General features: G+C 42.8%; 2 protein-coding genes across 9 annotated transcripts in view; one reads left to right on the plus strand and one right to left on the minus strand.

Annotated features, from left to right (window-relative positions):
• Positions 1 to 5,066, plus strand: part of LOC102938708 — a 95,055-nt gene extending 89,989 nt beyond the window's left edge. For 5 of the 6 annotated variants that reach the window (XM_043543906.1, XM_043543905.1, XM_043543912.1 and 2 more), the window contains exons 13-14: positions 4,137 to 4,226; positions 4,935 to 5,066. In XM_043543906.1, coding sequence (XP_043399841.1) covers positions 4,137 to 4,199 — 63 coding nt within the window. In that variant the 3' untranslated portion in view covers positions 4,200 to 4,226; positions 4,935 to 5,066. The remainder of the gene's footprint in view (positions 1 to 4,136; positions 4,227 to 4,934) is intronic. The other variant, XM_043543910.1, reaches the window with a different exon arrangement.
• On the minus strand, positions 412 to 27,258 carry FAM161A (FAM161 centrosomal protein A). 3 transcript variants are annotated; one of them, XM_043543904.1, is made up of 8 exons: positions 27,018 to 27,205; positions 18,978 to 19,225; positions 15,306 to 16,493; positions 14,742 to 14,909; positions 12,994 to 13,093; positions 10,359 to 10,513; positions 9,010 to 9,106; positions 412 to 8,967 (listed from the first exon to the last, which is right to left on the minus strand). In XM_043543904.1, the coding sequence occupies exons 1-8, from the start codon at positions 27,144 to 27,146 to the stop codon at positions 8,782 to 8,784; spliced, it is 2,271 nt and encodes a 756-aa protein (XP_043399839.1). In that variant the 5' UTR covers positions 27,147 to 27,205; the 3' UTR covers positions 412 to 8,781. The 3 variants fall into 3 exon arrangements, with proteins under 3 accessions (XP_043399839.1, XP_027682325.2, XP_007064192.2); XM_027826524.3 differs by having other exon boundaries at positions 412 to 9,106; positions 27,018 to 27,258; XM_007064130.4 differs by lacking the exon at positions 14,742 to 14,909 and having other exon boundaries at positions 412 to 9,106; positions 27,018 to 27,258.
• Between the last annotated feature and the right edge of the window lie 545 nt (positions 27,259 to 27,803).

Genomic DNA, 27,803 nt, shown 5'->3' on the forward strand with positions numbered 1-27,803 from the left:
AACAACAGTAGACCCACAGCAGCTCCCTGTGGAACCTCACTTGAGCCCTCTCTCCAATCAGACATCCTTCCATTAATAGTTATAGCATCATGGTAGCAATAAGGTGAATGGCTTCCAAGCAGCAGGGAGAGGGGACAGGGTGGAGCAGTTGGTGGAACAAATCCTGCCCTGCCTATTCCAAGCAGCTGAAACCCTCCCTCATATAGTATCCCTTAACAGCCTCTTGCAACTCTAGAAATTAATGAGTTCTCAGCAGTCATCTACCAGCTAGTTACTTGTTTCTCTGTGAAGACTAAGCTTGTGTGTCTCCCTTTACATGGCTACTAAAGATATTAAGTTGCTAAAGAGAGTAATATAATCACAGAAAAAGATACAGAACTACAAAAATAAGAGGGCAGATGTGGAATTTGCTGTCTAGTTATTACTGGAATCTTTATTTGTACTTAAAGCATTTTCAAAAAATATTGTAGCAAACTTTCATTTCAGCAGGGAAGGGGATAATGTGAAATTGTATTTTTTTTTACAGTTGAGGATTGGATTTAGATCTAACTAGTAAACTCTGTTCAATTTAAATGAATCTGATGACCAGTTTTCCTCATTTTGTGTGGAAAATTTAGGATAGGATGATAAAAAAAACCTTAATTTTCAACTATGCCCAACATTCAACATAAAGACCTAGAAACAGATATAAAAGGTGAGCTAAAAAATGTTAGTGTTGATGGAATCCCAAACAACAGATTACATTTTAAATACATCTATTTAATGTATGCTATGTCAGTGAAGTCAAACCTTATTTACTAAGCCAAGGGCATTTGAATTGTAGTCCTTCAGTTCTCTCCTAAAACAGTGGTTGATGTCACTGAGTTCACTGTTGTAGCCTAGCATATCAGAACTAAAGTGACAAGAAATACTGCCTTTAAAAAAAGAAACTTAAGTGAGTGGAAACAGGCAAGTGAGACAGGAACTGACTGTCCATGGATCAAAAAAACAACAAAAAAACAAAAAACAAAAAACCATGATACAGGTTCTTACTGCTATAATATTTCTGCTATTCCAGTCTTTTCATCAAAGTAGACACACCTGGATAATGTTTTTGTGAAAACCAAGAGTCCATCACTGACAAAACAAACATTTCTGTGAACAAAGCTAGATTTGAATCAGTCTCCAACAGGAAATGTCAGTATATTAACCCAACATACTTTTGATTCACCCCAGTCCAGAAATCCACCATTTCAACAGACAAAGTCCTAAGACTGAAACTGTTAGTACAAATATTTCTCTAAAATATTTTTTTGGATGTTAAAAGAACCGAAAAGGATGATAAAGCTGAGAAGCCCAAATTTTGATGCTTAAAATTTGCTTTCAAAATAACTCCTTAAAATGTGGTTAGATAGTTTGAATGACATTAAAAATAGCATTGTGAGGGTAAACCCCATTACCCAGAACAACCCCATTGCCTTCACTAGAGTTAGTACAGATTGGAAACTTGTGGACAGTGGTGATGCACAAGAAAACTGAATGCAGCTCACTCTCCCAGAGCTATTTTGGCAAAGAGACATCAATCACTACAATCAGATGCAACTCTGAACACAGGAACTGCAGCTGTTGAGTAAGAAAAAATTACTAATCTTGCATAACTTTTGTTCTTTGAGTTGTGTTGCTCAGGTCCACTCCATGCTAGGTGTGTGCACGCCGCATGCACCGTTGCCAGAGATTTTCCCCTCAATGGTATCCATTGGGCCGCCTCTAGCGCCCCCTAGAGTCATGTGCATAAGCACCGGTATAAGGGGTGCCACAGACTCACACCCTCTCAGTTCTTTTTTGCCAATACCTCTGATAGAGGAGTAGGATGGTGGGTCATGGAATAGACATGAACAACACATCTCGAAGAACAACAGTTACAAAAGGTTAGTAACCATTTTTTCTTCAAGTGCTTGCTCATGTCTATTCCATGCTAGGTGACTCACAAGCAGTACCCCTGGAGGTGGACTCAAAGTTCATGGATGTGCTGACTGCAATACTGTTCTCCTGAAACTGGCATTGTCATGGGCCTGTTGGGTGATGGCGTAGTGGAACACGAAGGTATGAACTGACAACCAGGTTGCGGCTCTGCAGATGTCCTGGATTGGTACCTGTGCGAGGAATACTACTGACAAAGCATGGGCGCTTGTGGAATGAGCAGTCATGATGGCTGGAGGCAGAATTTTCACCTGCTCGTAGCAAGCTCAGATACAGGCGATTATCCAGGATGAAATTTTTTTGGTTGACAGGGGTAGCCTTCTCATCCTTTCTGCTACTGCTACAAAGAGTTGCATGGACTTGCGGAAAGGCTTAGTTCTCTCAATATAAAAAGGCAAGGACCCCCCTCCGCCTAATATTCACCATATGAAGCTGACATTCCTCTGAGGTCTTGTGAGGTTTTGGGAAGAAGACAGGTAGAAAAATGACCTGGTTGCTGTGGAATTGCAACACCATCTTTGGTAGGAAGGCCGGATGTGGGCACAGTTGGACCTAGTCCTTGAAGAACACTGTGTAGGGTGGTTCTGACATAAGGGCTTTGATCTTAGAGACCCTGCTGTTTGAGGTGATTGCCACCAGAAAGGCAACCTTCCAAGAGAGAAGCTGTAGGGAGCAAGATGCTAATGGCTCGAAGAGGGATGCATGAGCCTCAACAGGATCAGGTTTATGTCCCATGCGGGGCTTGGTTTGTGAACCTGGGGATACAGTCTTTCCTTGAGAAATCAGACTGTCATCTCATGGGAGAACACTGTTCTGCCACTCACCGGAGAGTGAAAGGCTGATAATGGGCACTAAATGAACTTTATAGATGTGTGTGCCAGACCTTGCTGCTTTAAGTGGAGCAGATAGTCCATGATAGACTGAAGAGAAGATAGAGATGGAGAGAGATCCCATTCAGAGGCCCAACAAGTGAAATGTTTCCACTTGGCCAAGTAGGTAGCCCTCGTGGAAGGCTTTTTACTACCTAGCAAGACCTGTCAAGCCTGTTCCGAGCATGCCTGTTCTTCAGGGTTCAACCACGTGGCATCCATTCAGTCCGGTGCAGGACAGCGAGGTTCAGGTGAAGCAGCTGGCCATGGTCTTGAGAAATCAGGTGTGGGTGGAGTGGAAGCAAAAGCAGAGGTGCCACAGCATTCCAGGAGAGTGCTGAACCAATGTTTGCATGGCCACACTGGGACTACCAGAGTAACTGTCACCTTATCCCACTTGATTTTTAAGAGGACCTTGTGAACCAAGGAATTGGGGGAAAGGCATAGAGGAGCTTTTCTGCCCATGGCAGCAGGAAAGCTGTTTGAGAAAGAGCCTGGACTGTGTCTGCACAATGAACAAAACTGGTGGCATTTCCTGTTCTGCTTGGTAGTGAACAGGTCCATCTGGGGAGACCCCCACCTCTGGAAGACGGATCCAGTAAGCTCCAGGTGAAGGGACCACTCGTGGTGAGAGGAAAAGATCTGAGATGATCCGGCCGCATGTTACAGGCTTCTGGGAGATGTTTTGCCTCAAGGTGAAGGCGTGTTTCACACAGAAGTCCTACAGCCAGAGGGCCTCTTGGCCCCTCTCTGCTTGTTGATGTAAAACAGGGATGCGGTGTTCTTTGTTAGGACATGTACCAATTTGCCTGAGATCTGGGGAAGGAACATTTGGCAAGCTAAGTGCACTGCCCTGAGTTCCCTGGCATTTATATGTAGGGAAAGTTCTTCTTCCTGAAATTGTTGAGATGGGCTCCACACCGTAGGTCTCACGTGCCAAGACTAAGGCTACTGATGGTTGATGGGCAACAAAAGGTACCCCCTGCATTACCAATCCTAGGTCTTTCCACCAACCTGGGGAAGTGAGGACCGAAGGCAGGACCATGCATATTGAGTCTAAGTGGAGTCTGCTCAGGGAGTAGACTGATGCCAGCAACATCTGGAAAGGCCTGAGGCACAGCCTTGCAAACTGTATGCTGCCATGTGTCCCAATAGTTTGGGGCAGACCTGAGCAGTCTTTATTGGGTGGACTGTGACCTCAGATATCAGATCCGGCAGGCGTGCTCTGGCTTGTGTCGAGTCAAGCACTGCCCTGATGAAGTCTATTCTTTGAACTGGGACCAGAGTTGACTTTTTCTTGTTTATCAGCAGGCCCAGCACCTGGAAGGTAGCCCAGATTGTACTGATGCTGTGCTGTACGTGAGCCTGTGACCAACCTTTGGTCAGCCAGTCATTGAGGTACGGGTAGCTTGCATGCCTCTGCGCCTGAGGAGGGTTGCTACCATCATACACTTTGTGAAGACCCGTGTGGCTGCCAATAGGCCGAAGGGGAGAGTAGTGAATTGGCAGTGGCGTTGACTCACTACAAATCTAAGGAATCTCCTATGACTATGGAAATCAGCATCCTTTAAGTCGAGGGTGGCGTACCAGTCTCCTGGATCCAGGGAGGGAATGATAGAGGCCAAGGAGACAGTGCAAAACCTCAGTTTCTTGAGATATCTGTTGAGGCGTTGCAGGTCCAGGATAGGCCATAGGCCCCCTTTGGCATTAGGAAATACCTGGAGTAAAACCCTTCCCTCTTAAGTCTCAGGGAACTTCCTCTTCGGCCTCCACATATAGGAGGCATTGCACCTTCTGGGCAATGAGTTGCTCATGAGACCGGTCCCTGAAGATGGATGGGGGTGGGAGAGTGATGGATGAAAATTGAAAGGTGTAATCGGACTATTACTATACTCAGGACCCAATGGTCCGACGTTATATATGACCATGCTGGGCTGAAAAACAAAGGAGGGAGCAGATCTGGATTGGAGACAGGTATAAAGCCCTCGGGTGCACCTTCAAAAGGCTTGTTTGGCTCCACAGGAGTATTTGTGAGAGCCCGATTGGGAGGCTTAGGTGGAAGGGAGGGGTTTGCATCGTTTGTAACCCTTCCCATTTGTTTTGTAGGGCTCCTGCCTGGAAGGCTCCACAGAAGGTTGCTGGGGCCTAAAGTGCTTCCTGGAAGCTGGTGACGTGTAAAGGAAGGAAGGGCAGCCCTTGAATCACTGAAGTTTCAAGTCAGTCTGCTCTGAAAACAGGGAGTAGCCTTCAAAAGGAGAGGTCCTGGATGGACTGCTGAACTTCGTGAGATAGGCCAGAGGACTGGAGCCATGAACAAAACCTCATGGTGATTGCAGATGCCCTAGTCCTGGCTGCTGAGTCAGTCACATCAAGAACTGCCTGTAGGGAGGTTTTGGCCACACTCTTGCCCTCCTCCAGGATGGCCATGAACTTCTGCCTCAACTCCTGCAAGAGGAAGACCTTCAAATTTGGACAAGGAGTCCCATAGATTAAAATTGTACCTCCCCAACAAAGCCTGCTGGTTGGAGATATGTAACTGGAGATTGCCTGTCAAAAAAATCTTTCATCCGAAAAGGTGTAGTCTCTTAGCATCTTTATTCTTGGGGGTAGCACTTGATTGCCCCTGCCTGTCCCGTTCATTAGCTGCCAACACTACCAAGGACCCTGGGGGCGGAGCGGGCAAATAAAGATATTTGAACCACTTGCCAGTACATAGTATTTCTTCTCTGTCCTCTTTGAGGTGGGGGGGCAGAGAAGGAGGAGTCTGCCACAGCATTTTGATGGGTCCCATCACTGCTTTGTTGATGAAGGCCACTCTGGAGAAAGCAGCTGCAGCCAGAATATCGATCAGGTTGTATGCCGACTCCTTAAACTCCTCAACCTCCAGACCCAGCTTCATGGCAACTCTTTTCAGGAGGTCCCAGTGGGCCCTGAAATAGTCTTGAGGGAGCAGGCTACTAGGTCCTGCAACCCCTCATCTGGATCGATGAGGAGGAGGCTTACCCTGGAGGAGGGGCTCCCTCCTCTTCCTCTGCTTCCACCACATCCATTGGGGCCAGCTTCTGGACGTCGGCAGCGAGGTCAGTACCAGAGTCAGGGTCCAGTGCCGAGTCGGAAGGGCCGGTAGCCTGTCTTTCTGAAGCCACTGAGTATGAGTGGTGGGAAGACGGACCCAGTACCAGGGGAAACTCCCAAGGGTTCCAGTACAGCCACTGCATCAGTATCAAAGTCTGGTGGAGTGTAGGTTTTGGGTCGACAGAAAGATTAGTCTTCGGACTGTGAAGAGTAGCAGTACCCGCTTCTGCTGCCAGGTGGTGTTGGGGATTTGAGGACCAGCAGCAGATTGATGATCACTGTGTCTGGATCATGGAGGCCTTGCCCCTAGCAGGTGCCTAGGTGGCTGGTGCTAGGAAGGAGCTCTATGCTCCTTTCTCTCTCCTATATTTTGACACCTTGGTTGATGGGCGTCCTTGCAGAGTTGGCAGGACCGTAGGAGACGGCGTGTCCTTCGCTGCTTGGAAAGCCTCCGGGGTCAAAGGAACCAGAAAACGTCTGGCCCCATGGCTGCTTGCAGGAGTTGGTGGTGGATCCTGAACTGGATTAGGCACTCTAGGCAGAGTTGGTGGTGCCATCACTGGCTTGTGCAAGGATGAGTGGCCCAACACGGCATATACCAGCACATATGCGCACGACTCCAGGGAGTGCTAGAGCTAGCCCAATGGATACTGCTGAGGGAAAAAATCTGAGGCACCAGTGCCCGTGGCATGCACATACCTAGAATGGAGTGGAAGCACTCGAAGAAGAAAGTGCCATTTTACAGTCATTTTCTGAGTAGCACCACACTGTAAAAGTCCATCAGCATTCCATACTAAGTATACAGCAACACAAATATCCCAGCTCGGGATGTGCAAACAACTCTGCATTAACAATGTGCATCAGCAAAACCTACCTTCACTACTGCCTCCAATATTAGCAAACAAAGAACTGAAGCTGAAAAATCTTATTCTGATTGTGAAGGATGAACAAGTGAATTTAAAACCCAAACAAATCAGTTTCTTGAGTTTGTAGGGTAACATTTCTCAGCCTAATTAGAGATTTTAAACGGTCTGCGACTTCATTGTCCGGTATTAACATACGCTTATTTTATATTACTATATTTACACCTATACACTTCACCAAAGGAATATTTTATTTAAAAAAATCGAAGTTCAAGTATTAAAGTTAACCTTTTCAAAATTTTACACGTTTGTGCTAAAATTTCAGTTGTTAGAAACATGACAATTATATATACTTCATCTGAATTCAAATTTTAATGAGTCTCCTGATACAGATCTAACCAAATAAGAAATAATCTAACAGTATTGCAAAACTTGTCAGAAAAAAGGAAAATAAAACCCTAATACTTGATTACAAAAGTGTCTGAAACCACTGTACATTCAGTATTCAGACAAAAATGCAACTTACTAATATTTGCTGGTTACCCAAGATGTTTTGGGTGTAGGTGCTGTGAAGATATTTTGCATCATCCTTTATTTAGCTTGCAAACTATTATTTGAAGCTCTTCAGCAGCTGCTTATTATACAGATATATTTCTCTTTTCCGTCCCTACATTGGCAATGATTGAGAACAGTAGGAAGGCCAGGCATAGAATAGGAGAGGGAACCAGAAGGTGCTCTCCATATGAAGCATTTATGTCTTCATTTGGGTTCTTATTTCAGGAGTAGCCTAAGAGGAAAGCTGATGGGCTGAGTAGCAAATACAGGGAGAAGGACTACTTAAGTTTACTAAACCCTTTTTTTTCTACTCACTCAAAAAAAATTTTAAAACACAGTTGCAAGTGTTGTATTTTTAACACGTAATAATTTCTTGATTTACAGTATCTGTTAACTATTTCAATAAAGAAACTATCTTGCAGATTAAAATTAATGTTCATTATTACATTATAATGAATTATTTCATGTGATCTTGGAATGGTTCTTAAAACAAAAGCGATTAAAGATATTATACAGAGAACACAATTTTGGAGCTTTGATTAGACATTTGTTCTAATACATAATCCATAGTATAACAAAAATACAAATTCTGCTTCTGAAGTTCATGCTACAAATTCATTCCCCCTACCCTCTTTTAGCATTACAAAGTCCTACAGAAGTTGAATTAGGGGCTCCATATGTGTTTATTGTATATTAGTCATGGTTTTGTTATCCTGTTCAGTGTCCCAAGAGCCCTAGTATGTGGGGTGCTATTAATAAATTATATTAAAATGAGCATTCATTAAGCAGTCACAAGGACAGTCCAGCTGCATAGTAAGTTGGTATTTTGATGTCCCTGGCTACCACTCTGCCAATGATGGCCAGAGGATTTTCACAAGAAACTCCCATCATCATTCTTAATGGGAGTTACACCCAAATTTCCACTGCCATAATGGGAGAATATATTCAGGGCTAGTTAAAACTGAGCAGATCCTAGAAGTGCTGAAATGAGAGGTAATGCTGCTCTAAAATCTTTGCTTATGGAGTAACACCACTGTTTCTCCTTCCTGATGACTCATTCCCACCCTGTTTTGTCAGCATGAAGGCAAAGAGCTGGAAATGTAAAAGCCTACGTATTAGCCAACAGGAATGAAAGAAGTGAGTTTTAAACCGTGGCTAGTATTTCTGAACACAGAAATGTGCTCATGCAATGAAAGTTTAGGATAAAGCATACATTAACAAGTGTAACTGCTAATGGAAATGAGTAATGATAATTTTTTCTTACTGGAAAAAAAGCAAATTCAGCATTAGAAGTTATATTATGCTAACAAATGGAAATTCACACAAGACCTACATGTATGCAGTTCAAAATGCCTGTAGCACCAAGAGTCAGGTTTTTCTTTAGCATATACCCATTGCCAGCAATGAAATGTGTGTTGAGCTCCAAGGCAATAAGAGAAGTAAGTCTGTCTTCCTTCCTTTCAGTTAGCTTCAGCCTTACTAGGTTTTTCTTCTAAACCATCTTCATATTCATCCTCACATTCCACAACATCCTCATCATCATGATCAGACTGAGAGCTTGCTTCCTCCTCTTCCTCACAGGATTGGTCAGACTGAGAGCTTGCCTTCTCCTCTTCCTCACAGGATTGGTCAGACTGAGAGCTTGCCTTCTCCTCTTCCTCACAGGATTGGTCAGACTGAGAGCTTGCCTTCTCCTCTTCCGCCTCCCCACAAGATTGGTCAGATTGCGAATTTACCTTCTCCCCATCACAGGATTCTCTTTCTTGAACTTTATCTTCATTAAGGCTAAAAAAATGAAGATTTGCATTTATTGATCTTGGGGATTTTTAAAAATTGGTTTTAGAGGAATAAAACTCTCGAGTACTCTGGCCCAAATCCTGCCAATAAGAGTCATAATCTCTATGTGGGTGGGGGGCAGGTATTTACTATGGGTAGAGCCCCCTGTTTTTCACAAATGCAAGACACCATGGAATAAAAGCAAACTCACTCTGCAGCAGCAGCTCCTGTCCCATGAGGTTAAGCCCAGCTGCCTGCTCTGGAAGTTGCAACCTGTACCCAGGGTTGCAGCACCACTCTCACAAATTTGGCCTGGCCACACCTCCTGACAGAGAGGCAGCCAGGCCAAACCTGAGCAGTGCTGCGACCTTGTGCACCAGGTTGTAATGCCTGGAGGGGGAGGTGGGCCCAGCTTCACAGGACAGGAGCCTGTGTGCGAGAAGGTGGGTGGGCTCACATTCTGCTGTCCCCTTCCTAGAGGCAGAACCCAGCCCCCCGGGATTTCCACCCCTTCCCTCCCTGTTCCCCTGGTGTGGATAAAAAGAAACTACATGAAACTCTTGAAAAATAAAACAAAAAAATTATAAAAAATAAGAATTTCAGGGGCTCTAACTATGGGGAAGAAGGCCTCCTCTCTCTACACTGCAGAGCAGCTGCAGTAGCCCCCCCATGCTGCCTGTGTCCCCATTCTGCAGGAAGCAACGGTCCCTGGATCTCGGTAGTGGCAATGTAGGACACACTATAGACCTGGCTGCCTTGCACAGGCCCCCAAATTCCAGCAACAGCTATGCAGGGTTGGCATACAAATATATTTTATCCAAGTATTTAATGAACATTTGAAAAGTTAACATTTTAAAAATATTTAATATAAAAAACACCCCAACAACATACTACACACACACACACAAAAAAAACCTCTCTCCCTAGCAACCTGCCCGGATTTCTGGTAAAGGTTCAGAAATAAAACTTAGGGAGAAAAAGCAAAGTACTTTTTTTAAAAATGTGCATTAAGTTATATACCCCCTGTTAAAATATTTAAGAGGATATTGGATTACAAATTTACTGTGTGAGCATATCATTTTCATTGTCTTTTGTGAATTAAACTTTTTATAGAAACACTGACACTATTAAAATGAGAACTATATGCAGCCAAATAGTTACCTCCAAAATACAACTAATTTTGTCTTCTAAAACTAAAAAACAACTTAACTTGCTATCACTAGGTGTGTAACCGACACAACAAACCACTGGTAACTATTACCTTTCTCTGTCTTCAGTGCAGCTTCCAAAGCCTTTAGCATTGGAGTGGTCCAGCAATTTAGCAGTTTGACTTTTTTTTGAAAGGAAGTCCTCACAAATCCCCAGTTCTCTCAGTATATCAGAGTAATGCTTTTCTGCTGCTATTCTGGCATTTTTCTATACAAAAAAAAAAAAATTACAGCATTCTAAACATTAATGTATTATTAAGAGCCAGATTCTAATACCCTAAATTAGGTTGCATAGTACCTTATGCCAGTGGCTCTCAACCTTTCCAGATTACTGTACGCCTTTCAGGAGTCTGATTTGTCTTGTGTACTCCAAGTTTCACCTCACTTAAAACTACACTTAAGAACTACTTGCTTTCAAAATCAGATGTAAAATACAAGTGTCACAGTACACTATTACTGTAATATTGTTTACTTTCTCATTTTTACCATATAATTACAAAATAAATTAATTTGAATATAAATATTGTACTTAATTTCAGTGTATACTAAGTATATAGAGCAGTATAAATAAGTCATTGTCTGTATGAAATTTTAGTTTGTACTGACTTCGCTAGTGCTTTTTATGTAGCCTGTTGTAAAACTAGGCAAATATCTAGATGAGGTGATGTACCCCCTGGAAGATCTCTGAGTACCCCCAGTGGTTCGCATACCCCTGGTTGAGAACATTGCCCTATGCCATCAGAATCCCATCAAATTCAGCATGATACTCAGTGTGAATATGAAATGGCAGAATTTATTTTAGAACGCTATTGAAAAGTACACAAACCTGCAAGTAAAGCCTGTGTAAGAGGGCTTTGCCCAGGGGAAGGGCACAGAGGTTGGGTGGGATGCAAACCCACATGCATAGATAGTCCAAGGCAATGGCCCAGACAGGCCTGACTGAGAGATATCACCTGCTGCGCTCTCTGTGGGTTTGTGACCCTGTTGAAGTGTGCTGTGCATGGACCCACATCCTCAACATGCCTACATACGTCTTTCTCCTGTGTTATAACACAGAGCTCTGCTCCATAGCAGGGAGAAATAGTGCAGAATCCTCCCGGGAGGAGCCTCTTCTGCCTAACCCTCTTTGCAGCAGAAACATGCTGTTTCTGCTGTATTTGGAGTTTTTCATACCATCATAAACAGGGCAGAGATGTAAGATTTGCTCCTCAGTGCCAAGGATACATAGAGAATATTCTGTAATGTACTCTAGGGTTATGGGCTAACATTACAAACAGGATTAAATTATCAGCACCATTATATTCTGACCTTGTTTGGCAGTATTACTCATACACTCCTCAAAGGACAGAGCAACCCCACTAGCCAATGACCTTTCCATTTGGGACAACAGAGGCTTGAGTGTGGTACATATAAGTAAGTCAAATCTCGTGCCATTTAGGCTGGACTATAATCTATTAGGATGGATTTTATTTGTATGGTGAGATAGGAGTGAGGAAGATAAGCTTTAGTTCATACAAGCGGAAAAAGCCCCCACAGTCGTTGCTTCTTCATGCCTCCAGAGATTATTTTAAGTCACAATCGATCATTTAATTGCTGCATATTTGTATTACTAGTTTTAACAGTAGTAGTTTCCCTTCAAACAAACCTTATGAAACATCTGATCAGTACTGTTGGCTAGCTCTTACTGTGATGCCTCCAGGGTAATACACTTATCTGTTCTAATGACGGTCAGGTCTGTTTCCTAAGTTGTTCATGGCAAGGGAAAGCTACTAAGCAGTAAATAGACCTCATTTAGACGTGAATTAGTTCTGGGAGAGGACCCTTAATCAACAACCCCCTTAATCAACTTAGAGATAAAGTTGTTCATGTGCATTTCCTATAAATGTGATCATTAAAAATCCAGGAAGTCAGTTAAGCCCAGATACACCTCCACATCAACCTCAACTTACTTGCCTCACAGTGCATCACAATGTTCAAAGACACACAAAGAGCTTTCACTCCACAGACACACACCTCTCAACTCCAGTCCAGAGGTAAACACTTTTTCCTTTTAAACAAAGTACTGGTAGTGAGACATCTTCCCGAGACACAAACCCTTAAAAGAAGGAAATGCCAATTTACAAGGTACATCTTAACTGTGACCTAATGGCCACACAGCCCATTTTCACGGACAGTAACAAAGTCTGCACTGCCACAGAGAACACCCTTCTGCCTCCAAGATAAGGAAATTATACACATCACATTAATAATGCAAAACCTTAATTACAACCTCAGTCACATTACCAAATATTCAGCATTCACATTCATGTGCAGGGTAAGTGCACGGCATGTTGTGTGTTTATGGGGAAAATAATGAAGTCATAATTATGGTTTAATTACACAGTATCCCTTCTTCACCTCACACACAAGCCAGAATGGAGGAAAAAAATGCATGTTTGGAAGATGGCTCACACCTCTCTAAACAGGCAGGCAGCAGCGAGTGCTGGGGCAGAATCCATGGTAATATAATTTTATTTGCATGGGGACAGGTACCAGGCAGAGTTTTATAGTCAGAGGGGAATTGACATGCCTGCCTACAAAAGTTTTCAGATACCCTCTAAAAACTATTCAACACTGACACTTGTATTGACTTAGGCAATATTCGGAGATGAGTTTAATTAAGGAGTGAGAGCAGGGTAGGAAGACAACCTGAGTGGCTCTTTCCAAAAGCAATGGCCTCTGGTTTACTCTTTCTTCCATTTCTTCCCGCTCCTGCAGATACTCTTGCATTCTCTGCTTCTCATGTTTCCTATTATAAATATAGCATGACACAGAAATTAAATTGATTGTCTTTAGTTATTATTTATAGAACTGGTAGCAGAAAGACCAGGCTATGCTACAAGATGCAACTTCCTAGAGTAACTGCAAATTACATTGTTTGTGACAAACAGAACATTGTGCAGTTGTTTTTAAAGTCAAAATTTATGTATTTTATATTGGTTATGCACCAGGTTAACTGCCTCAAGTTCTTTTACCACAGCAACAACGTACCTTTGACAGTGGGAAAATTAAAGAAAATTTAATATTTTTTGATGTAATCAATTTGGAAAAAACAGGTAGATGACCTTACAAATGAGTTTAAATGCATAACTTCAGGGCTCTAACTTGTGCGCACTTTATACATTTTAGGATTTTCAATTTATATTGAACTTCCTTTAATTGCTGCATTCTCATCTTGATAGCCATTCCATATAATTGTTTTTCTACGAAAAGTTAAGAAACTGGAGGCTTTTGGAAGAGCTGGTGAAGTTAGAATATATCATGGAAGATTGGTACTTTAAGAAGTGTTAATATCTCTTCTCAAATGTTTCAACTAATGAGAGTCCCACATCTTTCTTTTTTGTTTTGGGCTTAACATTTTAATTTATCTTTCAAAAACAGAAAAAGTCCAGGTGCCTTCCATTTTTAGTTGCAGAGCAGACATCTTTAGAGTTCCCATGTCATTTTTAAAGCATCCTGCATATCTACAGAACTGTATAAACAACCACCTGTTAATGCTATCATCTCCTCCATGTAATAGTAATAATAAATACTTAGGATAGATGACTAAATATGTGAAAATCTCAAAGTACACTGCAAATATTAATGAATATTCATTCATTTACTCTGCAAGAAAAAACTGTTCACCATTTTACAGAAGGGGAAACCAAAACCTAGAATTAAAAGTCACATGCCCAAGGTCACGAAGCAGCTTTGGACTAGAATCCACCTCCCCTGAGTCCCAGTCCTGTCCTAGTCTAACTGCTAAGTTATAGCACCTTTCATAAGGACCCTCCCCCACAGCAGTACTCTGATTCACAGTCCATTAGAAAAAGGTCTCTGGCCTTGTCGCTACCCAGAGTCATGTAATAGCTCTGCCCCACTTCCTGCTCTCATTCGATTTGACTCCCAAATCAGAGTAAAAAAAGATATTTGCTCAGCAATCAGGAAGCAGAAGACACCTAAAATAAAAACATAAATATGAAGTTAAATTTTAAAAAATAAAGAGAAAACATGGTTGTATTTTTCCTTGGCAATTTGAAAGTTGTAAGAGTGGAGTTAAAGCTGGAACTGTACTAGCTAGATGTTAATTTAATAGTGTTTATTAGTGAGAACTCCTATTTCCCTCTTCAGATTATATGCAGGTGTAAAAACAAGCCTGCCTTGTTATTTGTGGTATAATAATTTAAGGAACAGCATATAAGCCTGAATTCATCAAAATGGACACCAGTTCTCAATTCCTGATTGATCAAAATATTGTATTTGTTCATACCCTTTTCTATCTAGAATTTTTCACAATGTCTAATTTATGACATACATGAATGTTACATTAACATGGTTTATACTGTTACTGGATTGTATGTTAAACATACAACTTGCATCTAGAGGTTCAGGATTTTGGGGATGTAGCAGAATACCTGATTATTTTTAATTTGGATTTAGACATCCGAGCTAGGCTCTGATGTGGGTCATTGGCCTCAGCCCGGGTTGTTATAAGTTTTTGCAGTTTTTTCACTCTTTGTTTCTGCTTTGCTCTGATCCTTTTTTGCTCTTCTTCCAGCTTTCTCTTTTCCTCAAGTGATTTCCTGAGTGGAAAAATAAACTAAGACTGAATTAATTTTATTCTGGAGAGAACATAAGGAAGGATCTGTGAAAGGTAATTCAACAGAGAAGAGCAGGGAGGAAACAAGGGTGGGACAAGACAATGGAATATTTATGTTTCATTTGAGAAGTGGGGGGCTTCAGGTATATATTGGGAACCAATAGGCTGTTATAGTCCTTTTCCTCAAATGTCTGTGGGGGAAAAGAAAGTGTATTACAGCAGCTAGAAAACATCAAAAGATGAAAATAACCACTGTAGCAGTAATGAAAAAGATATGGAATTAAATATTTGGTGGCATAAACTAACAGTGGCATAAACTAACAGTCAAGGATTTATAAAGTAACTTGTACTGTATGTAACATACTACTGAGCTATTCACCTTATAGCTTGTATTCGTCTTTTCGTAGACTCTGTGATTCTTGGAGATTTAGATTCCTCACGTCCCAAGGGAGATGAATTTGCACTTGAATACCTCATTCGAGGTTTGCATCTTGGAGAGGCGTATGGCCAGCGTGTTTCTTTTAATTTTTCTTCATCTGCTTGAATGTCCTGCAGAATCTTCCCTTTGTTGGATGGGATACGTGGAGTACGAAGATTGAAGGGTTCACAAACTGTGATATGTTTCACATGTTTCTGTTTCAGAAGCCTATTCTGGAATTTTTGGTGTAGTGTTTCAAAGTCTGGAACCCTAGATTTGATCCTTGGTTTATGCTCCAGTTCTTTCTGTTGATTGCACTTTTGTTTCCTCTGTTTATAGATCGTTCTACGAGCCAATCTGCTGTTGGGAAGAGATGAATTATGTAGCAACTCTTCAGCTCTCATTTGGATCCTAATTTCTCTATAGAGCTCTTCTTCTTTTAACTTATCATTAATGGCTGGACTGTAAACAGATTTAGGGACAGGTTTTGCTTGGAATAATTTTGTTTTGTTTTCAGGCAATGAAAGGTCTTTTAATTGCATTTTCCTAATTTCTTTCCTTTGCTCCTCCCTCTTGATAAACTGAAATGGTCTCTGAGTGGCCAAAAGAATATCTTTGCTTCTCTCTTTCACAAACTTCCTGCGTTCTTCATTTCTTTCCATTATTTCATGATAGAGCGGAAGGAAGACAGAAGCAGGCACGGGATTGGCTCTGAATTTCTTTTGACACTCTGCTTCTTCCTCTAGTTGTTTCTTCAGTAAATTATTTTCTATTTCTATCTGTGACTTTGATTTGACGTTCTGTTGTTTTTTCTTAGCTTCTCGAATAGTCATCTGGAAAGGCTTAGGCACAGTGACCTTTGGTGACCACTCTTTCTGCTTCTTCCCCATCATTTTGAATGTTGGTGAATTTGGTAAACTATGTTTAGTGTGATAGACATAGTCCTCCACAGAAAACCCATCCCACATTTTCTCGATCTGCTCCTTAGCAAATGTCAGTGACCCAGTTTCACTACCATTTTCTTCTTCCAACTCTAATTCTGCGTCAGACCCATCACATAAACTTGAATAGGACAGATTATTTAAGTCAGGCTCAGAAAAAGATTTATGCAAATTCAGAGGCCGAAATGAGCTCTTATCCCATATTGATCTAAAAAAGGAAAAAAGAAGTTTTGGGTGTAACAGGTTTAATCTTGAGACAAAAGCCAGCAATAAATCATTCCACTCTTTCCCCATCTGTAAATCGCAAGGCACTTTACCAAAGATGGTAAAGCAGCATTACTCCACTTTTTGCAAGAGTGTGGAGGTTGGGCAGCATGGGATAGGCAGAAACTCATACTTACTCTGTGTGTGTACAGCACCGAGCACAAGAGGTGCACGACCTAGTTGAGGCATTAAGACACTACTACAATAAGCATTTAAAAAAAAAATTCCGTTTTAAGATCAACAACCACCACCAGCATCATCTCTGGCTGGGACTGGTAGTTCAAATACAGTAAAAGCTTTGTTATCTGGCATATTGGGGGAATGGGGGGTGCCGGTAAGTCAAAAATTCCAATTAACTAAGAGGGAGGGAGTTTGGATGCAGGAGGGGGCTCAGGGCTGGGGCACAGGAGGGGGTGCAGGGTGCAGGTTCTGGGAGAGAGTTAGCGTGCGGGAGGGGACTCGTGGCCGGGGGTTGGGGTGTGGACGGGCAGCGCTTACCTTGGGCAGCTCTCCACGAGCGGTGACATTTCCCTGCAGCTCCTAGGCGGAGGCGCGGCTAGGCAGCTCTGTGTGCTGCCTCCACGGTTCCCAGCCAGTGGGAGCTGCAGAGCCAGCGCTTGGGGCGGGGGCAGCACATGGAGCTCCTGTGGCCATTCCTCCCCCTAGGAGCAGCAGGAACATGTCGACGCTTCCGGGGAGCCACATGAAGCCAGGTAGCACGGGGCTGGCAGGCTCCCTAACCGGACTATAAACTGGACTTTCAATGAAGATCAGAAATGCTGGTTTACAGAGCTTTCTGGTTGGTAAAGTGCTGGATAACACAGCTTTTACTATATATTGAAAATAGCTTAGAACTAGGCCCATTAAGATATTTAGGAGTGATATACAATAACCAGAAAATAATTTTATGACAAGGTTTAGGGTCCAACTACTCTACAAGAAGCCCAAATAAGGGGTATCCATTTTAGTCACTTTTTGCTGGGGCAAAAGACATGGTTCTAGAGAAGAGTGTTTTAACCAAGCACTAGAAGTCTATATTGAACTGTTTTAGCAAAGTAGCAAGTTTCTTTTCCGTTGTTTATCGGGTCACAGACAATATTTCATTCCGAAATGTATTATAGAAGAGATGCTGTAAATAGCATTGTTAATAGCAAAGAACCTTACTGTAAAACAGAGGTCCCCAAACTGTGGGGCACGGCCCCCTAAGGGGGGGGAGGGGGAGAACGTTCAGGGGGGCCTGGTGGGCTCGGGCCAGCCCCCATGGAGGGCAGGGAGTGAGTGCCACCCAGCCCCGCCCCCAACTCTGCTCTGGGCCCATCCCCAGCCTTGGCCTTGGCTCCCGTCCCCATGCCTGGGCCCATCCCCAGCCTCGGCACCTAGCAGTGGGCCCTGCAGCCGGCTCCCACTGCAGCCCAGCTGTGGTTCTATTTCCGGTCCCGGCCACAGGCCCACCCCTAGCCCTGTCCACGACCCTTCCACCACCGCCCCAGGAGTCACAGTTCCACTCCCGGCTGGGGGGTGGGATGCGGGGCTGGGCAGGGGTTAGGAAGGTCATTACCCTGAAAAATTTGGGTACCACTGCTGTAAAACAAACAAGTCCTCCATCCAGAGTCTGCATGTGGTTTAAATATTCAAGATTAATATAATATATGGTTGTGCTTGCAAAGAGAAGGGATATCACTTGAAAGGCAAGAATAATATTTGATAGGATTTGGTTCTTGTTTCCTAAGAGACAGAACTGGAGGAGAAACATGATGGCTAGACAGAGGAATGGGAGTCAGTATTCACTGTGTGCCCTTAGACAAGTCACATTAACCTCAGTTCCTCATCTGTAGGATAGGAATAATGTCTACCCCTCCAAAGGAAGTTGTGAGGCTTATCTAAAACACTGTGTAAGTATTAAGTCTTTGGACAAACGATGATATGCCATTCTTACTGTGTGACCTTCAGGGAGTCACTTATATCTTGATTTTCAGATGTAAATTCAATGGAAGCTAAGGGTATTCAGCACCTTTGAAAATTAGGTCATTAGATTTTCTGTGCCTCAGAATCCACGTGTGGAATGAGCATAGTAATACTTCCCTGCTTCAAAAGAGTGCTGTGTTCATTAATATTTGCAACGTGCTTTGAGATCAGCTGGGTGTGTGTCTCACTTCATCAGATCCCTGCCATTACAGGGACCTTGGGCACTGGTGCACCTTGGTCCCTCCTGTTCTTTGCCCGTGGCTCACAATACTTTAATCTCCTGAGGATTGTAATACTTTGGTCTAATTCTGGTTGTTGCTCGTAGTGTGAAGGTGTCTGGGTGGTATTAGTGGCCTGGCATATACAGGAGATCAGACTAAATGAGCTGGTAGTCCCTTCTGGCTGCGTACTCTATGACACAGATGAAAAGCAATACAGAAGCGGAGATAATTATTAAACTTACCTATAACACAAATTAGGAGCAGCATCCTTATTGTCCAGGGGCTGTACTCCTTTCAAATGCAGCTTATTCTGATACATGTTTTCCAGTTTTGCCATCGTCTCCAGGTGGGCATTCTTCAGCTCTTCCAGCTTCAAGTAGTATTCCTGGTTTGAGTGGCACATTTTGGGAAAGTCTATCCAGTCCTCACAATCCCCACTTACAGTGGGGCTTTGCTGTCTCTCAGCATAACAGTCCAAGTCAAAATCATCCTAAAAAATAAAGGAATTGTATTATTTTCCTTCTAACCATAAGAGTTAGTGACCAGTGTGACAGGTTCAATCACTGAAACCCCCTTGGGACTGTCACCTGATGTGCTGAGACTACCTCTGAGCCTGTTTGCTCTGCCAGTTTGGGCCTTCAGAACCCTGCCTTGTCGAGCCAGACACGCCAGTCTGCTCCACCACACACCCAGGGTCTGAACCACGTGCCCCAAAGCTGCAGACTTAACTGAAAACAGCTTAAGAAGTGCTCCCCTGTCTATATCACCCAGACACCCAGCTCCCAGTGGGATCCAAACCCCAAATAAATCCGTTTTACTCTGTATAAAGCTTATACAGGGTAAACTCTTAAATTGTCCGCCCTCTATAACACGGATAGAGAGATATTCACAGCTGTTTGCTCCCCATGTATTAATTACTTCCTCTGGATCAATTAATAAACAAAAGTGATTTAATTAAGTATAAAAAGTAGGATTTAAGTAGTTCCAAGTAACAACAGGCAGAACAAAGTAAGTTACCAAGCAAAATAAAACAAAACACGCAAGTCTAAGTCTAATACATTAAGAAACTGATTACAGATAAAACCCTCAGAGATGTTCCAATAAACTTCTTTCACAGACTGGACTCCTTCCTAGTCTGGGCCCAATCCTTTCCCCTGGTACAGTTCTTATTGGCTTCAGCTCAAGTGGTAACTAGGGGATTTCTCATGACTGGAACCTCCTTTGTTCTGTTCCACCCCCTTATATAGCTTTGGCACAAGACAGGAATCTTTTGTGTCTCTGGGTCCCCATCCCTCCTTCTAAATGGAAAAGCATCAGGTTTAAGATGGATTCCAGTACCAGGTGACATGGTCACATGTCCTGTGAGACCCCAAGCCTTCATTCTTCCTGGCCTGACTCACAGGAAGGCTTGCAAGTAAACAGAGCCATTTACAACTAATTGTCCTAGCTGATGGGAGCCATCAAGATTCCAAACCACCATTAATGGCCCACGCTTTGCATAATTACAATAGGACGTCAGAGTTATATTTCCATATTTCCAGTTTCAGATACAAGAATGATACATTTATACAAATAGGATGACCACACTCGGTAGATTATAAGCTTTGTAATGATACCTTATAAGAGACCTTTTGCATGAAGCATATTCTAGTTACATTATATTCACACTCATTAGCATATTTACATAAAATCATATGGAGCGCAACCTCACAACCTGCAAGCACTTTGCTTAAACAACAGGTACTGCGTTACTCAGACATACATTCCTTCCCCGAAAGTGAGGAACAGCTCCAAACTTTTGTGCCTAAATAGCCTCTTATCACTACATCTCCAGAATCATATGGTGAGCACTGTGAAGTGTTGTCCTGAGACAGTTATGCACTGTCAGTAGTTTTTGTATAGCTTCCTCATCATTCCTCCCCCTTGAAAATATTTTGAACCTTAATCTATATCACATTTTATTAAAACAGGATGTTACATGGTTAAATCTTGTCTGCACTAGCCAAGGAAACAATTCTGGTCCTTTTCTAGTCAGAAAACGTGATGGAACATAGTTCTGAGATAAAGATGCCAACACCATTTCTCTAGCTAGCATACACAGGCGTGTTTCAGACAGATGGGCAAAAGCAGGCCTAACATAAAATGAAGAAGCCTGGAAGAACTGTAGTCACCATTAAAGTCTTTACAATCGCTGTTGGCAGATAGCTAATATTAATACAGTATTTTCAGTACTATCTATTAAGTGGCATTGATCAGGGAAAAGGTAAAAATGTACATATTTTGATGCCACCCACCATATGGCATCATTGCCAAGGCTGCTGTACTTGTAATAGTCTACTTGCAGAATAATAAAGTATACTTTGCAAGGCAAATTCCAGACCCAGTGAAGTCAACAGCAGTCAAACTCTATACTCTGTGTGTATATATTTTCAGAAAAGTCAAAATTACACTTAATTTTCTCACCTATTGGATACTACTGTATAAACACAAAAGGGGTTGTTTTTTTTGTTTGTTATAAACAAGAATTTCTCTGATATAAAAATAAATGCAAAAAGACTAAACAATGCATGAGGAGCCTTATTTTCAAAATGCTTATGGTAACAGAAAGTAAGTAGCCATCTGACATGAAAAGATTTAAACCCCCATTTTAACAACTTATTATGGAGATCAAATTTTGGAATGGTGGGGCCTACAGTAGACTATCAGTTTACATGTTCTTTTACCAACAACGACTTAGGTCCAGATAAGCACATTATTCATAACACTTTTAAGGTTGTAGGAAGTTGGAGAAAGATGTATAGTAAAAACAGCATAGTGTATATATTTTGAAAATGTTTTCTGCAATTATTTTCAATGATCCATTTTTAAGTTACAAGACTCATTTGTTTCTTCATCTATGAAATGGGAATCATATTTACTCTGCTTTGTAAAGCACTTCAAAGTTCTATCCACAAGTTTGGGTGGGGTTTTTTTGTTTGTTTTTTTGTTTTTTATAGAATCTTAAATTCTAACTGAAAATTCTTGTTTGACTATATTTTTAGTTAAGTTTTCATCCCAAGATCCTATTTCAAGTTTCATACAGTCCAGACGACTTGACACAGACTAATTATAAAAAGAAAAGGAGTACTTGTGGCACTTTAGAGACTAACCAATTTATTTGAGCATAAGCTTTCGTGAGCTACAGCTCACTTCATCGGATGCATACTGCGGATGCATCCAACGAAGTGAGCTGTAGGTCACGAAAGCTTATGCTCAAATAAATTGGTTAGTCTCTAAGGTGCCACAAGTACTCCTTTTCTTTTTGCGAATACAGACTAACACGGCTGTTGCTCTGAAGACTAATTATACAGTCACAAGGAAATAAAGCTGTAAAGTGTCCAGATAAAGATTGCCTATGAAAGACCAAGCATAAATACTGCATAATATTCTACTGCTTGCTGGTATCTTTGTTTCTTTTGACCTTGTGTATACAAATAATGGTGATCTCAGCTTTGGATCCATGGAAAGATACTAAATTCTTTTCCACTGAGTTGCACATCAACTCCTAAATCCTCTCTTCAGATACTTCTATGTTAAAAAAAAGCTCATTAAGAGATTTGTGTGGGCACAAGTGATGCAGTACTGCCATCTGGCAACTGTTATTCTAAGTTAGGAGATACCACATTGTGTGCTTACTATGCTGTCAATAACAGATTTTTGGAAACACTTGTTTCAAAGTCTGTATTTATTGTAAATATAAAGGACAAGTTAATCAGCCACTATGGCAATGCACACAACTTGGCTATTAAAATTAACTCTGCATGAACCTATCCTTTTGCAAGGGAACTCTGGGTGATTTTTGGTATTTGGCTTGCCTGATTTTAATCAATCAGTGATGAATGAACCATTGTACAACACTGCTGCCTCAATAAAGCATCTTTTGGAGCTTCGGGTACAAGGCTGCCACTTGATGGGCCTACCACTGAGGTGTTTTGTTTGTTCAAGACAGCTGGGCACAGTAGACAAGGTTTGCTAAGCTGCCTGCTATGGAAACAGCTGAGGCATTGGGGGGGGGGGGGGGAGCGGGAAGGGGGACTGTGAGTGGCACAGAATGTTTGTCCAAGGTTCCCTGCTGAACTAGGTCTTTTAATTTTTTTTATTTACACTTCATTTCTCCCCTCTCCATAGTTCACATGGTTGCCTTTTTTTGTGATTCAGTGAACGTGTGCTGTTAGGGAGAGTCACAGGCACAATACACTGCTTGACCAGAAGAGTGAGCTATATGGATTTCTTAAGAAGAAACCACCAAATGCAAATTGTAAGATTTCATAATTTGCATCAATACAAAAAAGGACAAAATATTTTTCATTGAGTGAACACAGAAATTGCTGTCAGCCTGGAAACAGCTTAGCTGTGCTCTCTTAATGCCTCCCATAAATCAACAACTCGTCCGACTTCCTAGCAACTTGTCCTAGAAATCTCTGTCCGAATTCCCTGTTTCTGACCACTCCAATACCATATATTCAGACTCCTCCTTGTTTTATCTTTCATGCTTTCGCTGATCTTCAGGAAACTTGTCTGACTTCTCTGCTACTCTTGGCCCTCTCCCGTCTTCCTCCTCCACACTCCCTGCAGTTCCATTATCTCCTCTATTCTTGATTCCTTTGATCTTTTTTCACCATAGTCGTCATCTCTCTCATTCTCAAACTTGGCTGTCTATCTGCATGTACTATTTCCACACTTGCTCTTGTAATGCCTAATGCCACTAGGAAAAAATTTGAGGGGTTGGACTACACCAATATCCTCCACTAAGTTGATTCTCTTCCTTCTTTCTAAAGCTTTTCTCCTCCCCCATGGTCAACTCTTGTCAATTCCTTTCTATCTTGTGTCCTTGAATTTATTTCCCATTTTCCCTCCTCTTCTGCATTCTTCTCTACCTAGGAACTTGCATTCTTCCTCTTTTAATCTATCCAGAACATTTCAGCTGAAGTCACTCAGTTCATCAGTCACAGAAGCATAGAAATGTAGGGCTGGAAGAGGTCCTCAAGAGGCCGTATGGTCCAGTCCCCTGCGCTGAGGCAGGACCAAGTCAACCTAGACCATCCCTCACAAGAGTTTGTCCAACCTATTCATAAAACCTCCAATGACACGGGCTCTACAATCTCCCGTGGAAGCATATTCCAGGGCCTAACTATCCTTGTAGTTAAAAGTTTTTCATAATATCTAACCTTAATCTCCCTTGATGCAGATTAAGCCCTTTAATTCTTGTCCCACTTACAGCATGGAAAACAATTGAACACAGTCCTCTTTATAACAGCCATTAACATATCTGAAGATTTATCAGGTCCCCTCTCAGTCTTCTTGCCTGGTGGTTTTTCATCTTTCCTCACAGGTCAGGTTTTCTAAACATTTTATCATTTTTGTGGCTCTCCCCTAGACTCGCTCCAATTTATCCACATCTTTCCTAAGGGTGGCACCCAGAACTGGACACAATACTCCAGATGAGGCCTCACCAGTGCTAAGAAGAGCAGGACAATGATCTATTCTCCTGGGTCTTACATATGACGTTCCTGTTAACACACCCCAGAATGACAGTAGCCTTCTTTGCAACTGTATCACATTGTTGACTCGTATTCAATTTGTGATCCACTATATCCCCAGATCCTTTTCAGCTCTACTACTGCCTCGCCAGTTACGCCCCATTATGTATTTGTGCATTTGATTTTTCCTTCCTAAGTGTAGTACTTTGCACTTGTCTTCATTGAACTTTATGATGTTGCTTTCACACTACATCTCTAATTATCAAGATCATTTTGAATTCTAATCCTGTCCTCCAAAGTGCTTGCAAGCCCTCCCAGTTTGGTGTCATTCTCAGATTTTATAAACATACACTCCATTCCATTAGGCAAGTCATTAATGAAAATATTGAATAATACAGGACACACCCCTAGATACACTCTCCCAGTTTGACAGCGAACCACTGATAACTACTCTTTGAGTATGGTCTTTCAACCAGTTATACACTCACCCTTATAGAAATTTAAACATATTTCCCTAATCTGCCTACAAGAATATCATGTTGGACAGTATCAAAACCCTTACTAAAATCAAGATGTCACATTTACAGCTTCCCCCCTTCCAGTAACCCTGTCAAAGGAAAAAATTAGGTTGGTTTGGCATGATTTGCTTGACAAATGCATGTTTATCCATGCTATTATTTATTACCCAGTTATCCTCTAGATGCTTACAAATTAATTGTTTAATAATTTGTACCAGTATCTTTCCAGGTATCAAAGTTAGGCTGACTATAATTCCTCCTTGTTCCCCTTTTTAAAAGATCTGGGACTCACCTGTCCTCCATGAGTTCTCAAAGATAATCATTAACGTTTTTCGAGTCTGCTTCAACTAGTTCCTTAAGTACCCTAAGATGAATTTAATCAGGCCATGCTGACTTGAATACATTTAACTTATCCAAATATTCTTTAACCTGTTCTTTCCCTATTTTTGCTTGTGTTCCTTTCCCTTTGTTAATATTAATAAATTGTGTTATATACCTGGTTCATTAAGCCTTTTAGTGAAGACTGAAGCAAAATAGGCATTAAACATCTCAGCCTTCTTGATATCATCCATTATTAGCTCTCTTTCCCCCCTAAGTTGCAAACCTATGCTTTCCATTGTCTTTCTCTTGGTCCTAACATATTTATAGAACCTCTTTTATGTCAATGGCTAGGTGTACCTCATTTTGTGCCTTAGCCTTTCTGATTTTGTGCCTACCTGTTCGTACTATTCTTTTGTACTCATCCTTAGTAATTTGTCTCCATTTTTGTAGGATTCCTTTTTACTCCATGTCGAACCCCTTCCATTAGTGTCTAGTGTGTTAGTGCATCATATTCAAGGTCTTTGTTCTGACTCTCATGATGCTACATAATCTTACTCTCATCTACTTCTATTTCTACCTCTCAATATGCTAAACTTCACATCTCCTCTTGCTTCCTTTAGCTTTCCCTCCATTCTTGCCTTCACACCTTTCTACATCCTTTCCCTAAACTTAGAACCATATCTCACTTCCTGCCCATCTTTAAAATCTATTTCTTACAAGACGAATCCTTCCTTTCTTCTTCTCATCAATAATCTCCTTATCATCTCTTACAGTTCTCATAGCATTTTGTTTTAAAAAAGTAGATTGGGAATGTAGCTGTCATTATATAGAACAAATTATTTCTCATATCAGATAGGTTTAAAGCATTTTCCTAAGAAACAAAACTTACATTACTCTTGGTTTTGAAACCTCACTTGAAGACAGCATTAAAAATACACCATTAATCCAGAGGCTAATCTTCAGAAGATCATCTTGCCCTATTTTAAAAGTAAATCCTTTCCCCTCCAGTGTTTTGTTCCTTAGTATTATTAGTTAACATGAGAGAATGTTATAGCAACATATTGGGGGTCAAGTGATCAGATTGGCAAGGACCTTGGGGAATTTTCACCTTCCTCTGCAGTTTGGGATGCAAGTTTCCTGACAGGATCATCTGTGTACAGCTCTCAATCAATTTCCTGCCATTCCAGAGGCCTCAGGCACTGATGCACCTTGGTTCCTCCTATTCTCTGCCTTGCCTGAAAGCTGAAATACCTTAGCCTAATTTTGGTTGTGGGGTTTAGCATGCAGGGTGGCATTGGTGGCCTGTGATACACTGGTGATCAGATCAGATGATCTGGTGACCCTTTATGGCCTTAAATTCTATGACAAAGAGCAGCCATCTCTACACTAAATTCTGATCTTCCTAGCAGGCCTGTATGCCTCCACGGGAGTTGATGGAACACCATAAAGCACAGCATCAGAGCCATGAAAAGGTTAGTAACTGCTAGGTCTGAATGCCACCACTTCCTCGTTTTCTAATGCATCGCCTCTCTTACACAACAGATACACGAAGATACACGTTAGTAGTTAGTGTTAGTAGTGGCCAGATGCTCACAGACAGGCTGTGCAGCTTTGAACCCCTAGGTTAGCTACTGAGCCCTAGTGATGTGCTCGGCGCTGTACAGAACGCATCCCACAGCGGGCCTCTGCCCTGGCGCGCTTCGCCCAGGGGCGCAGTCACTCGGGGCCCTTGTCATGCGAGAGCCCCCTGCGGCCGGGAGCCCGCCAGCCCAGGCAGACCCCGCACACGAGGCGAGCGGGATCTCCCTGCCCTCGCCCCAGGGGCCAGCGGGGCAGGAGAACAGCACTCCCAGCGCTGCCGAGCCGGCCCCCGGGCGGAGAGGGGCCCCGCGGGCTCCCAGCACACAGCCGAGCACCCCACTACCTGCTGCTCCGCGGCGGCCGGCGGGCGCCGTTCCCGCTCGTACAGAGCCAGCGGCGCCCTGGTGCGCGGGTTCACGGGTGTCCTGAGGCAGGAGGCGGTGAGGAGCGCAGCCCGGTGCGCCGCGTCCATGGCCCCACGGCAGGCGCAGGCGCATGCGCGGTCTCCTTCCCCCGGCGCCGGCCTTAGTTACCAGCCACACCGGTTGCCGGGGACGCTACGGCGCCTCCATGGGGACAAACCTGCCCGGGCCGTGGCTCGGGAGGCTTAAACTGCAACTCCTCCCCCTCCCCAGAGCGCCCGCGGGGCACGACGGGAAGCCCCCGCAGACCCCTAGAGCCGGCGGAGGGGGAGCCCCGGAGACGCCTGCCCTGCCCTGGTGTTGCCGGGGGCGGCTGTCGAGTCCTGTCCCCTCTGAGAGCTGAGCATGCCTAGTAACCGCTGCTCCCCCATGCCCAGGCTGCTCCCAGGAAGGCTGTCTGCAGCCCCCAGAATTCCCGGGTGGTCTCCCATCCACGTGCTAGCATTCAGGGCGGCAGGGCTATGGGCTGGCCCCACAGCCGAGGGGGCAAACGCTCTTTGCCGTAAGTGCTAAAACCTGCTTTAATGAAAGCTTAGATTCTGCGAAATCTGCACATGTCATGCAGGCTGCAAACCCATCAGGCAGAGTGCACCTGGCCCATGGGCCACATGTTTGTCTTAAGAGTCCTAGTCGTACCTACTAGTGGAAACTTTCAAACCTTTCACTCCAAGGAGCACATCTTTCTCCTTAGAACCCAATTCCCAAGC

The sequence above is a fragment of the Chelonia mydas genome, chromosome 3, assembly GCF_015237465.2.
Source record: "Chelonia mydas isolate rCheMyd1 chromosome 3, rCheMyd1.pri.v2, whole genome shotgun sequence".
Lineage (NCBI taxonomy): Eukaryota > Metazoa > Chordata > Testudines > Cheloniidae > Chelonia > Chelonia mydas.